This window comes from Lepus europaeus, chromosome 17, assembly GCF_033115175.1.
Source record: "Lepus europaeus isolate LE1 chromosome 17, mLepTim1.pri, whole genome shotgun sequence".
In the NCBI taxonomy this organism is placed as follows: Eukaryota; Metazoa; Chordata; class Mammalia; order Lagomorpha; family Leporidae; genus Lepus; species Lepus europaeus.
Genome location: NC_084843.1, coordinates 27,554,866 through 27,568,520, shown reverse-complemented (window position 1 = coordinate 27,568,520; position 13,655 = coordinate 27,554,866). Strand labels below are relative to the sequence as shown.

The 13,655-nt window shown below is 46.9% G+C and overlaps 1 protein-coding gene and 1 non-coding gene across 3 annotated transcripts in view; both read right to left on the bottom strand.

Moving 5' to 3' along the window:
• The window catches only part of OGA (O-GlcNAcase), a 36,277-nt gene extending 26,463 nt beyond the window's left edge, over nucleotides 1–9,814 (bottom strand). The window contains exons 1-5 of one of the 2 annotated variants that reach the window (XM_062214831.1): nucleotides 9,262–9,814; nucleotides 6,289–6,340; nucleotides 4,184–4,281; nucleotides 1,927–2,057; nucleotides 201–372 (exon numbers count right to left, since the gene is read on the bottom strand). In XM_062214831.1, coding sequence (XP_062070815.1) covers nucleotides 201–372; nucleotides 1,927–2,057; nucleotides 4,184–4,281; nucleotides 6,289–6,340; nucleotides 9,262–9,460 — 652 coding nt within the window. In that variant the 5' untranslated portion in view covers nucleotides 9,461–9,814. Of the gene's footprint in view, nucleotides 1–200; nucleotides 373–1,926; nucleotides 2,058–3,887; nucleotides 4,002–4,183; nucleotides 4,282–6,288; nucleotides 6,341–9,261 lie in introns of those variants that run through there. The other variant, XM_062214832.1, reaches the window with a different exon arrangement.
• A 1,307-nt stretch (nucleotides 9,815–11,121) lies between these two features.
• LOC133776424 (U6 spliceosomal RNA) lies at nucleotides 11,122–11,223 on the bottom strand. Its single transcript, XR_009868373.1, has one exon. It is a non-coding gene; the product is annotated as a U6 spliceosomal RNA (small nuclear RNA).
• Between the last annotated feature and the right edge of the window lie 2,432 nt (nucleotides 11,224–13,655).

Below are 13,655 nucleotides of genomic sequence, written 5' to 3'. Positions count from 1 at the left end.
TACTAAAAAAAATACATGAACTCTTTTGCCTAATCAGCTGTCAGTTATTAGTTCCTAAAATTTCTCCAATTTAAAACACGATTAATGTCTCCTAAAAAGATTCTGTTTTTTGCACCAAGGAGGGGGGTACAATAGGGCTTATACCTGTTCTTCTGAAAGTCAAGGAAACTAGTTTAACATAAAGCTGTTACATACTATACCTGTGGGACAGAAGAGGAAAGTTTCTGGCTCTCCTAGGTACTGATAAATTTCATTTGTGATGGAGACCTGGGCATGAGCAAAAGAACTGAACACCTCTTTGTCTGCTGCACACATATTATGGTCAATATCATCAAAAAGCAAGGCGAACGACCTGCACCCAAACTGAGAAACCTAATAAAAGAAAAACAAGATGCTTATTCGCTCATCTTAGGATAAAAAAAAAATCCAAATAAAGTTATTTACTTAATGCCAAACATTTTCCTCAAAATGTTCAAAGACTGACCTATTATTTTTATATTTTCAATAGGAGAAAATGTGGCCTTTCTACCTCCTTGGCTGCTAATGGAGAAGACCCAACAGTCAGAAAAAACAAGGAAATATGAATAAGTAAACTCAAGACATGGGAAACATAAAACACTGATTCTGATTAATACCTTTGCAAATAAACCTAAGTAGGAATGAATCAGAAAGAACACAATGGTAATACTGATCAAATAGGGAAATAATCCCTTAAACATCATCCTGAACATTTTAACTGCTATAACATTTAACAGCCATTTCAATGCCACAATATAAATCTCTGCCTATAGAAACAAAACATGTATACAGAAAAGCCAGCAATTTTAAAAAACAATAGGAAAATGGGATCCTTGGGGCTGGTGCTGTGGAGTAGCAGGTAAAGCTGCAGCCTACAGTGCTGGCATCCATATGAGTGCCAGTTCGAGTCCTGGCTGCTTCACTTCCAATCTAGGTCTCTGCTATGGCCTGGAAAAGCAGAAGATGGTCCAAGTCTTTGGGCCCCTGCACCTGCATGGGAAGACCCAGAGGAAGCTCCTGGCTCCTGGCTTTGGATTGGCTAAGTTCCAGCCATTGTGGCCAACTGGGGAGTGAACCAGCAGATTGGAAGACCTCTCTCTCTCTCTCTCTCTGCCTCTCCTTCTCTGTGTAACTCTTTCAAATGAATAAATCAATCATTTAAAAAAATGGGATCCCTATACTTGACCAAAAAAGATGTATAGGTTTTATCTAAGTAAAATTGAGATTCAAATCAAGTTCACAAACAGATTTCAAGTACAATCTATTTTTCATTCCTGTAAATTAGCCATTTCCAGACCAAATTACATTTCTTGACCATGTAATGAAGGGAACTGATGTCTAACAGGCAATCCTTTGTTTCTCTCACCTCATCCACGAATTCAGTCAGACACCCAATGGTGTATATAGTGTCTCAACATGTATCTCTGTACCTCTGATAAAGCTCTTTTGTCTTTCTTCTAAAAATATTCCTTGGGGGGGGGGGGGGTGGTTTATAGGCTTAGCTTCCTCCTAAGGCACCAGCATCCCATATGTGCCTACCATGTCCCGGCTGCCCCTCTCTGATCCAGCTCTCTGCTGATGGCCTGGGAAAGCAGTGGAAGATGGCCCAAGCACTTGGGCCCCTGCACTCCTGTGGGAAACCAGGAAGAAGCTTCTGGCTCCTGGCTTCAGATCGGCTCAGCTCTGGCCATTGCAGCCAGCTGGGGAGTGAACCAGCAGATGGAAGATCTTTCTGTAACACTACCTCTCAAATAAATCTTTAAACAAATACTCCTCTACCAGGAGCATTAAAGAACAAAATTCTCACAGAAACACTATGAGTCTGATTTCATTTTAGTATCATAAAAGAAACTCAGAAGACTTAGTTTCAAGTACTTTAGTGAGGAAAAATCATTTAAAAGGAGTTACCTGGTCCAGTTTGCGCTTCAATGTAGATACTTCCTTGGGGTTAGAAAAGGTGATATCTAATCCAGGTGAGATAGCATAGATGAACTCTATCTCATATTCCCGTGCAGCAGAGATGAGAGTCATAAGTTGTTCTAAAGAACACAGTCCATGTTTTTAGAGAGCAGCAAAAAAAAAAAAAAACCTTTCAAAATTCTACTTCTCAACTGAAGAGATCATTTCTCCCAACTTATAAGGAAAAGTTCCTTAAATTTTACAAAATTGCCAATATTCAACATGACAATGGGCCATACAAAATGACACAAGTCTGAAATGATTTAATGTCATAGCAAGAGAAAAAAAAAGTAATTTTTATATCTTTGATTCATTTTGAACCAACTGAAAGTAAGAGGCCCTTCTTTTTCATTACAAATACTTTCTTATTCTTTTTGGGAAAAAAACCAAATCAATAAATCGCCTTCCTTTCATTGTCATTTCTCAAAAATACTGAATTGTTAACTCTCTTACTGAACACAGACCATCAATTTCCTATAGCATTGTAAAGGTATAAATGTTCTTTTTTTCCTGTCTCTGAACAACTGAAATTATTAACCAAATACATCTACATAAAGTTACTTTATAATGTGAAAGAGAAAATGCTTTCTTAATCCCTGGGACCAGAAGTCCCAGCTGTTCTACCTCTGATCCAGCTCCCTGCTAATATGTCTGGGAGTGAACCAGTAGATGGAAAGCCTCATCTCTGCAACTCTTTCAAATAAGTAAATCTTAAAAAAAAAGTCCTAATTCCTCATCTTTACATCTATAGGAAAAGCATTCATTACAGTCTTTAAGCTTTAAAAACATAATAAACAATTTTCCTAAATATATTTAAACATTACTTACTACTATTCCGTACCTGATTAAATCTTTGAATAACTTTCAATGGTAACTTAGAATAGTCATTTGACTATAAATATTAATTACTGATCACAATACATTTCATTACCAGTACAACAAGAAAATAAAGATGAAGGTACACTTAACTTATAATTGTAAACAATACTATTAGATGGAAAAACGCAGAGTTTTAATTGCTTTCTCATAATGCCACAAAACTTTCTGCCTTTAGTGCCTAGGCTGGACTCTGCAACCAAGTATCTTGTTAGTTACATGTGTATACTAATTCATCTCAACCATGAAAATGTTTCCCCATTCACTTAAATCCTCAAAGCAAAGCACCACCTGCCTAATTTATAAGGAGGTTTTGTCATACACTACTGATTTGCTTATCAATTCTACGGAACTAACTCAACCTAAGAATACACACAAAAATACTTTGCTGCAGTTATCCACTTCACTAGAATAGGGTAAGGTCTATTTTAAATAAAGACAGGATCAGCTGGCGCCACAGCTCACTAGGCTAATCCTCCACCTTGCGGCGCCGGCACACCGGGTTCTAGTCCCGGTCGGGGCACCGGATTCTGTCCCGGTTGCCCCTCTTCCAGGCCAGCTCTCTGCTGTGGCCCGGGAGTGCAGTGGAGGATGGCCCAAGTGCTTGGGCCCTGCACCTCATGGGAGACCAGGAGAAGCACCTGGCTCCTGCCATCGGATCAGCACGGTGCGCAGGCCGCAGCGCACCAGCTGCGGCAGCCATTGGAGGGTGAACCAACGGCAAAGGAAGACCTTTCTCTCTGTCTCTGTCTCTCACTGTCCACTCTGCCTGTCAAAAAAAAAAAAAAAAAGACAGGACCAGTAACAATGCTTAGAGCCAAGCCATAAAAAGAAAAAGCATAAATAATGATCTTGTCTTTATTTAAAATTTTGGCATTCTGTCCATCATTAACTTCCTGCATTACTTTTTAATTGCATAAAACATTATTTATCTTAATTACTGGATTTATTTTTTAAATTTTTGATCCCCTTAAAACTTGCACTCAAGCAGGTGCTTCACTTCCCACGCCCTAGGTCTAACCAGATTTTAGTACCTCTTTGTCCAGTGGCCCACTTGACTGGATCACTGGCAGAAAAGTAGAGTCCATGACCACACAACAGGTAGAGTCAGATGGCACACCCATGAGTCACCCTTGTGCCATTACCTTGTTAGCACCGCTCTTTCAACTATACTAATTCACACAAACTGAACAGCTACCTGACAGAAGAAAAGGAAAATACCTACAAAGTGAAAATAAAATACTTAGTATAATTCTTGTATAACTACATGTAAAACAGATCAGTTTTATTCACATGTTCTGAAATTTATGGATTAAAAAGAAAAAATTACCAGCTTCTTCCACTGAATACATCTCTCGCCAAAACATCCTATGTTTGTAGTCATCTTTTGGGGCATACAAGTATGTATTTAATTCCCATTTCTGGAGCCTTAAGGCAAAAGAAAATGACATATATGTAAATGGGCAATACTTATAAACTGTCTCAATTTTTTCTTTTTCTTAAAGTATTTACATCTCAGACAAAGTTAATAAAATTCTAGGACAGCAGCTTTAACCTTTTTGTAATCAGGGTTTTTAAAAGACTAAATATTATTAAGGTAAGCAACATGTTAAGGACTCAAATAAAAAAACAGATCTGGGAGAAAAGAGAAGTTCAAAGCCTATACTCCATTTCCCCAGAAAAAAATCTGAAAACCATTGGGCCTAGTTGAAATAGTATAGAGCCATGGTAAACATCTTCAGCAGGGACCAGTGGGTTAAGCTGGTGCTTGCAATGCTGGAATCTCATGTAAGCACCGGTTCGAGTCCCAGTTGCTCCACTTCCAATCCAGCTCCTGGTTAATATGCCTGGGAAAGCAACAGAAGATAACCCAAGTCCTTGGGGCCCTGCAGCCATCTGGGAGACCTGGATGAAGTTCCAGACTCCTGGCTCTGGCCTGGCCCAGGGCCATTTCAGCCATTTAGGGAGTGAACCAGTGGATGGAAGATCTTGATCTCTCTCTCTCTGCTGCCTCTCCTTCTCTCTGTAACTCATTCAAACAAATAAAAACACCTTCAGCAACTGGGAAATAATTAAACTGTACCTTGGCTACTCAGTGTATTTCTTCAAACAAGAGTAAATATTAAAAAGATTTAAGAGTCTTGTCAGCGCCGCAGTTCAATAGGCTAATCCTCCGCCTGCGGCACCAGCACACAGGGTTCTAGTCCCGGTCGGGGTGCCGGATTCTGTCCCGGTTGCCCCTCTTCCAGGTGAGCTCTCTGCTGTGGCCCGGGAGTGCAGTGGAGGATGGCCCAAGTGCTTGGGCCCTGCACCCCATGGGAGACCAGGAGAAGCACCTGGCTCCTGCCTTCAAATCAGTGCAGTGCACTGGCTGCAGCGCAGCAGCCACTGGAGGGTGAACCAACAGCAAAGAAGACCTTTCTCTCTGTCTCTGTCTCTCACTGTCCACTCTGCCTGTCAAAAAAAAAAAAAAAAAAAAAAAGATTTAAGAGTCTTCTCAGGGCCAGCACTGCGGCACAGCAGTAAAGCCACCGCCTGCAGCAACAGCATCCCATACGGGCTCCACTTCCAATCCAGCTCTCTGCTATGTCCTGGGAAAGCAGCAGAAGATGGCCCAAGTGCTTGGGGACTTCTCTTTCTTTCTGCCTCTGCCTCTCTGTAAGTCTGCCTTTCAAATAAATACATAAATAAAACCTTAAAAAAATCTTCTCTCAGAGCTAGCATTGTAGCACAGTGGGTAAGGGTGCCACTGGTGATGTCAGCATTCCATCTGAGCATGAGTTCGAGTCCTAGGAGTCCCAGCTGCTTCACTTCCAATCTGCTCCCTACTAAAGTGTCTGGGAAAAGCAGTAAAAGATGGCCCAAATACTTGGGCCCCTGCCACCCACGTGGGAGACCTGGAAGAAGCTCCTGGTTTCTGGCTTCAGAGCAGCCCAGCTCAGACCACTGTGGCCATTTGGGGAGTGAACCAGCAATGGAAGATCTCTGTGTCTCCCTCTCTAACTCTACCTTTCAAATAAAGAAATACATCTTTTTTTTTTTTTTTTTGGACAGGCAGAGTTAGTGAGTGAGTGAGAGAGAGAGAGAGAGAAAGGTATTCCTTTTTTCCGTTGGTTCATCCCCCAAGTGGCTGCTATGGCCGGCACGTTGTGGCCGGCACACTGTGCTGATCCGAAGCCAGGAGCCAGGTGCTTCCTCCTGGTCTCCCATGCAGGTGTAGGGCCCAAGGACCTGGGCCATCCTCCACTGCACTCCGGGGCCACAGCAGAGCTGGACTGGAAGAAGAGCAACCGGGACAGAATCCAGTGCCCCAACCGGGACTAGAACCCGGTGTGCCAGCACCAGAGGTGGAGGATTAGCCTAGTGAGTCGCGGCACCAGCCTATATAAATAAATCTTTAAAGAAAAAAAACTTCTTGAAATAATAAAAATTTACCTTCTGAAGAGTTCTTTTCTCTGTTCCATAACCCATGGTCTTCCATAAAATCCTAGATTCAAAGTAAGAATGAAGTTATTTTCAAGTTTCAAATATGTTGTAAAGTTTTTTGAGAAAAGCAGGTTATCTTTTTATAAAAAGACAACAAAATCTGAAGGATATTTAGTAAAACATTAAAAAGTTTCTTCACTTTAGATGGTGATACTAAAAGGTAACTATTTTTCCTGTTTGTTTAGCTAAATTTTCTATTATGATACGTTACTTACATAACAGCTTATTTAAGAACAGCTAAACCTGGGGCAGGTGTTTGGCAAGGAGCTTGGGATTCCTCTTGGGGCGCTCTCATCCCGTACTGAAGCCTGTGGCTTGGCTAACGCACACCCCAGGAGTACCTGCCACCCACATGGGAGACCAAGATTGAGTTCTGGGCTCCTGCCTTCAGTCTGGCCCAGCCCTGGCTGTTGGGGGCATTTGGGCAGTAACCAGCAGATGGAAGGTATCACTCTGTCTCCTTTTCAAATAAAAATAAACATTTTTTAAAAATGTTAAATAGTCAAAACTAGTGTCTCTTTTCACACCAATGAAAACCAACTTTAGAGTATCTGAACCTTACAATGGAGAAGAAGCAAAGCAATTCAAACTCCCATTAATAACAATTACTGTAGGAATGAAAGGGACTAGAAAAGAATGTAATTGACTTTTTTATCACCACCTTTCATAAAAATCCTGACATCATCAAAAGGATCAAACAAATGCCTAAAGCTACAGTCACAATAAATGTGACAGTGGCAGAGCACAAACAGCAAACATTCAAGAATTTTAATTCCAGAGCAAGGCTTGAACAAATGAGAATTGACGACCGACTTGCCCCAGAGTAAACTTGCAGTCTCATGACCTACAGCTGTTGTATAAGCACCGACTTGGTATTTGGAGCTCCCTAGTGTGCTAATCATAGCTGCACCGCACACCTTAGAGCTTGCCTAACCTCTCCTTTCCACTTGTCTCAGTCTAATCATCAGCAAGAGATAAGGCCTTCCCTCAGAAGTACCATGAAGACAGTTAATAGAAGTATCTTGCATATTCAATGTTACCTCCTTATTGGTGATTTTAAATTATTCTTGATTAGGTCAAATTTATTCAGGCCTTTAACTTTACAATAGCATGGGCACTATTATTTTTCTCTTAAAGGAGTAGGCATTAAACAACCTTTTAGAGCTGTGCCAGTATAGAAAAGAGAAACATGTTTCAAGTGTCCAGTTTGAATATCTTAATCTCCAGAATCCCTGACTGTGCGCTGTAAGAGTCAGGTTAGTGGTTGCGGTTGATTGGCATCATAGAGGAAGCAGTGATGTTAACGCATGAGTTAAAACCAACAAAGGGTTGGAAGGGAAAGATGAAGGAGCAGGAATCCTGCGGGAACTTCGGTATTTCCTATCCTCATCCATTCCAGGAACAGTGCCAACAGAGTACCGTCGCACCCTCTCTCCCAAGAAAACACCTCCGTTTTGGCTCAGGGGCTCAGCTACCAAGAACACATACAGGGGAAAGGAGGTGAACGACAGGAAGAAGAGAGAGTCACAAATTTATTCTTCAACACAGGAAGAGTCCCCTTGTAATACCGCTCAGAGCAGACCATGTAAGTCACTATCAAGCGTCCCCTTTCACTCCTGGCGGCAGAACAGACTAACAAACTCCCCACTCAGTGTCCAGCTCTGAAATTTCTTTATCTTCTAGCATTCCTTCCCTATCCTCACTCCAAGACCTTGGTAACAAAACACAGATTGTTTTTTCAAAATCTCCCTGTATTTAAGCCAAATATATACATCAACATAGACATGGCACAAAGCAATGAGACTCTATAAACAATGACTCCAGCAAAATAGTTTTCCACTCTGTTAAAAAGTAGTCTGTCTCCCCAACAATTAAACTTTGTATAAAATAACCTAATCACCACCCATTTTTAAGAACCTATCTATCTGGTGACGACACTGGAGAAGCTGCTGTTGTCCATCAAGAAGGCAACTCTTCGTCCCTTTTTCATGTGCTTTCGGTTTTTAATAAAGACAAACTTTTCTATTCCTATCACCCTACCATACAGAAGGAGAGCGCTAATCATAAACAGACAACTAAAAAGCCCTGGGTCGAACAACATGGAAAATGCGGATGCACACCACACTCGAGGAAGAGGCAGGACGCAGCTGGCGCTCCCACAGAACGCGGGCAGAACATCAGCCCGTGCTTCCCAGGCACTGTGGTTCCATTTTCCGGTAATATTCCCTCTCTACCCAAAAAGCTCCCCCTTCCCTTCAACCCAACGGGAAGGACGGAGGCTAGAAGGGCATTTTTACATCTCTTCTGCAGCCACTAAATCCAAATTCCATCTCAGACGCTTAGACTCAATTCTCAAAGCCACAGCGTCATCCATCGAGAGCGAAGTGCAGTAACTGGGAAACAGAGCGGTTTTCCGGGCTGCAATGGGTCTTCATAGGAGGAGAGTGCTGGCCAGCAAAAAAAAAAAAAAACAAACAACGAAGTCCTAATCATAGAGGGCCCCAGTGCCAGCCGACTGTGCCCCCTTCCCTCCAGACACACCGCGCCTGCGTGCGGACACAGCCACTCCACACGTTTCTTCCTGCGAACGCAGAAAACGCTGCGGAATAAGATCCCAAGCTACCAAGAAGTTTAACTCAAGAGGCCACACCAGGCTCCTACCGCCGCCTCCTCGGGAGCCGGCCTGGCTGCAAGCCCAAGACGGGTGGGGTCAGGCTTTACTTAGCAGCCAGAGGGGAACTCGACGCCGAGGAAGGGCGTACGGGGAGAGACGCGCCCGGCCGCTCCTCCCCCCGGACCCCAGGGCCAAGCTGCAGACTCACGGACCGAACAGCCTCGGAGAGGCCCCCGAGGCAGCGCCAGCCCCCCGCCTCCCTCCCCAGGACCTGCTGCGGTGCCGGCAGGGCGGGGCGGAGCGCTCACCTTCCACCACGCCACAGAGGAACCTCCGAGCCCCTCCGGCCGCCCCGGCCACTGCCGCTCCCCCGGCCCCGGCGGGGTTGTCTTCTCCAGGGGCCGGAGCTGCTGGCGGCTCCAACGACGCCCCCGCGGCGGCGGCAGGGTTGGAGCTGAGCTCGCTCTCCCGCTCTTCCAGCGTCGCCTGGCTGTCCTTCTGCACCATCCTCCTGCCCCCGGCCGCTGCGACCTCTGACGGTCCTCTTCGGCCTCCGTCGGTTGGGCTGCAGGCCCGCAGCCCTGCAAAGGGCCTCGGCTGCAAGCGCGCGCCCCTCCTGCTCCTTCCCCTCCCCCCTCTCTCCGCAGGGGCCCGAATGCCCGGATGAGAAGGGCGGCGGCACCGGCGCAAGCCCTTTGTCAGCCAATGCCTCCGCCTAAGCAGAGCCGGAAGCCTAAGCAGAGAGCGAGGCGGCAGGCTCTTGTTCCCTAGAAGCAGAGGGCCAAAGCTCGTTTTCTGGCTTCCAGTTAACCTCCGTTGCCCTCCCGGTAATCTCAGCTCTTCCGCTGTTTCTTCTGGAAGCCCCTAGGTCTCCTCTACCGCTGCCTCTACCGCCCGCTTCCTGTTTATCCGCACTGCGCCTGCGCCACAGACCGGCTCAGACCGGTCCCCTCAGCCCGGCTCCCCCGCCTTCTTTGAGGCCAACCCATTAACTTTCATTCGTAGGGGGGAAGTAGAACAGAAGAAACGCAAAACGCCCAAGGTAATGAAGGCAGCGGAATATACCACTTATGCTTGCCACCCTCCAGACCTAGCCTAGCACCGTGGGACAGACCATTGCCTCACCCGAAGAAGGGGAGTATGGGAGGAGGCTGTGGCCGGTTGGGGCAATTGGGAGAGGGGAGGTAGGTGAAAAGAGAGGTGTTTACTCTTCAATGCGCAGGCGCGGAAATGAAGCCTCTAGTTCTTAAAGAGGAAGGAACTGACCTAGTTCTTGCGGAGTTTGTCATAGGTTGGTCATTACATCTCCCTGGCCCAGGCTCGGTTGTTTGAAGACACCATTCCAAGTAGCTCAGCTCACCCCTCTGCCTTGAGCCATTTTCCGCCACCCACCCTCCCCCTGGCGCTAATCCCCTTTTAAAATGCAATCATTCGCTCATCGCTGGCGGCAGCAGACACCCTCCGGGCTCGCCTCCTGCTGGGCTCCGGAGCCTCTGTGAGCTCACCGTGCGGCGGTGGGGACGGCAGTTTCCGCATTGTGTGCCCAAGTGCTGGGCAGCTCAGAGGAGCTAGTGACTGGCTCCTCCGAGGCGAGGCGGTGGCCACAGCTTCTCTTCTGGCTGGATCATAAAGGATGAGCAGACGTTGGCCAGTGTCGGGGGGACGCAGGCGGGGCCGGGGGAAGGCAGCACTGCAGGCCACGGCGGAGTCCGAGGCGGGAAGGGAGTGTGCGAGGGGCCATGAGATCGAGTTTCAGCACCAACGCCATTTCCTGAGCGCTAGATGGTCTTGGTATCCCAGGCTCCCTGCCGTAATGCACTTTACCCTTAAATTCGGTTACATAGCTGTTTTTAAATTGTTTACTCATTTCTTTTCACTTTTTGAGAGATCTTCCATCCCCTGGTTCACTCCTCAAATGCCTGCAACAGCCCAGGGCTGGGCCGGGGGGGGGGGGGGGAGGCAGGAGCTGGGAGCTGCACCTGGATCTGTCTCCGTCTGTGAATGAACATCTCCTTCCGGTTATTCAGGCTCAGGATTGCCCATCTCAGGCTTGAATCTGATGTTGGACTCCTCTACTGCTAGCCCAACTTGTAGCTCTAGGCACTCCGCTGCTTCATTTTGGGTTCTGGATTATTGAGAGAGGGGTCAGGATTTTTTATTTTTCTTTTATTTATTTTTTATGGAACACTTGGCAAACGGGTCACTCTTCTGCAGGAGCCATGTTCATCTTCCCTGTATCATTCCAATTTTAGTATCGTAGGTGCGACCTCAGCAAGCACAGACCAAACATGTTGTTAGGGGACCTTTTGTGATGACAGCTGGGGCCATAAGCAGCTCCACTGGGTATTGTGGGCCTGTGGGGGACTTGGGAGCTGTCCTTCCAGTCGATGCTAACCCTTGGTTTTGTGACATTTCTTTGTGTCACACCTCAAACTGCCACCAAATCAGCAGTCACAGTGTCACCTGCTCTCCACAGTCCTGTGGCTCAGACAAGATCAAAGGCTCAGATCTGTGCTGCTCCAACTTGAAGAGGAGTTCTTGACACACAGCTGCTACACTCCATGCCACGCCTCCCCCTACCACCTGTAGCTACAGTAGCAATCAGTGCTGACTGGGCTCCTGACAAATATTACAGTCCCTTGCCCTCAGAATTTAGATTCTAATTGAAGGAAACAATAACTCAAACTGATATGGGCTGCCAGTATCAAAAGTGGTGGCTTAACCCACCGCACCACACGACCTACACCCAGGCTCCATTTTTATTTTTTTCTAAGCTCCATTTTTAACATGTTAACTTTAAGTGCTCCAGGTCCACCTGAATGTGTCAAATGGTGATTGGATATACAGGTGTTGTTGGAGTTCAGAGGAGAGTTACGAGGGTATAAACTTAGGAACCTCTGCATTTAGATGCTGTGTATGCCTTTTTTTTTTTTTTTGAAAGCAAAGTTATGGAGAGGGGGAGACAGAGAGATCATCCATCCACTGGTTCACTTCCCAAATGACCAAAACAGCTGGGGCTGGACCAGGCTGAAACCAAGAGCCTGAACTCCATCCGGGCCTTACACCTGGGCCATCTGCTGCTTTCCCAGACACATTAGCAGGGAGCTGGATCAGAAGCGGAGCAGCCAGGCCTCAAACCGATGCCCATATGGGATGACAGCGTCACAGGCACACCTTAACCTTCTGCACCACAGTGCTGGCCACGTAGGTGGTGTTTAAAGCCATGGAATTAGGTATCAGTGGCCCAAAATTTAGAATTGAAGTTAAAAAGGATGAATCTGCAAGGGAGGACTGGGAAGGCATGGCCAGGGAGGTGGGAGGAAACCCAGCAGAGTAGGAAATAGTGCAAGGCAAGAAAGGAGAGTGGTTTTTTTTTTTTTTGTTTTTTTTTTTTCTGACAGGCAGAGTGGACAGCGAGAGAGAGAGACAGAGAGAAAGGTCTTCCTTTGCCGTTGGTTCACCCTCCAATGGCCACCGTGGCCGGCGCGCTGCGCTGATCCGAAGGCAGGAGCCAGGTGCTTCTCCTGGTCTCCCATGGGGTGTAGGGCCCAAGGACCTGGGCCATCCTCTACTGCACTCTCGGGCCTCAGCAGAGAGCTGGCCTGGAAGAGGGGCAACCGGGACAGAATCCGGCGGCCCGACCGGGACTCGAACCTGGTGTGCCGGCGCCGCAAGGCAGAGGATCAGCCTGTTGAGCCACGGCGCCGGCCGAAAGGAGAGTGTTTTGAGATGGAGCTGCTAACACCACCTGGGTTTTTGGGCAGCTAACACCACCTGGGTTTTGGTCAGTTTCCAGAGAATCTGACCAATGGCCAAGCTAAGATGATGTGAATGCCAACCTGCTAGCTTTTTCTCATCTGTGTGTCCAAGTTGTGAGCATTTCTCACCTCACTAACAATTCTCAGCTTCAGACTTCATCTTCTCCTAAACTAGGATCTTATTCTAAAAACAGACTGTTAGGGTGAGCATTTGATGTAGTGGGAAAGCAGCTGCTTGGGGCACTGGCGTCCCATAGCAGTGACTGTGATCACTCCTGGTTTCAGCTTCCTGCTCCCTGCCACCCACAGGAGACACCCAGGTTGAGTTCCTGGTTCCCAGATCCTGGCTGGCTTCAGCATGGCCCAGCCCTGGCTGTCATAGGCATTCGAAGAGTAAATCAACAGGTAAGAGCTCTCTCTCTTTCTCTCTCTCGCTCTCTCTCTCTCCTGCCTTTCAAATGAAATACAAATTTAAAAATGGAGACTGTTAGGCCGGCGCCGCAGCTCAGTAGGCTAATCCTCCGCCTTGTGGCACCGGCACACCGGGTTCTAGTCCCGGTTGGGGCACCGATCCTGTCCTGGTTGCCCCTCTTCCAGGCCAGCTCTCTGCCGTGGCCAGGGAGTGCAGTGGAGGATGGCCCAAGTGCTTGGGCCCTGCACCCCATGGGAGACCAGGAGAAGCACCTGGCTCCTGCCTTCGGATCAGCGCAGCGCGCCGGCCACGGTGGCCATTGGAGGGTGAACCAACGGCAAAGGAAGACCTTTCTCTCTGTCTCCCTCTACTGTCCACTCTGCCTGTCAAAAAAAAAAAAAAAATGGAGACTGTCCCCATATCTGACACAGTTACATACACATGCTCATCCATCCGGTACCATTCTTTATTGAGTGTCAGCTCCCCTACCCAGGCTAGGATGGCGAGGGAAAAACAAACCTAGCCCAAGCAC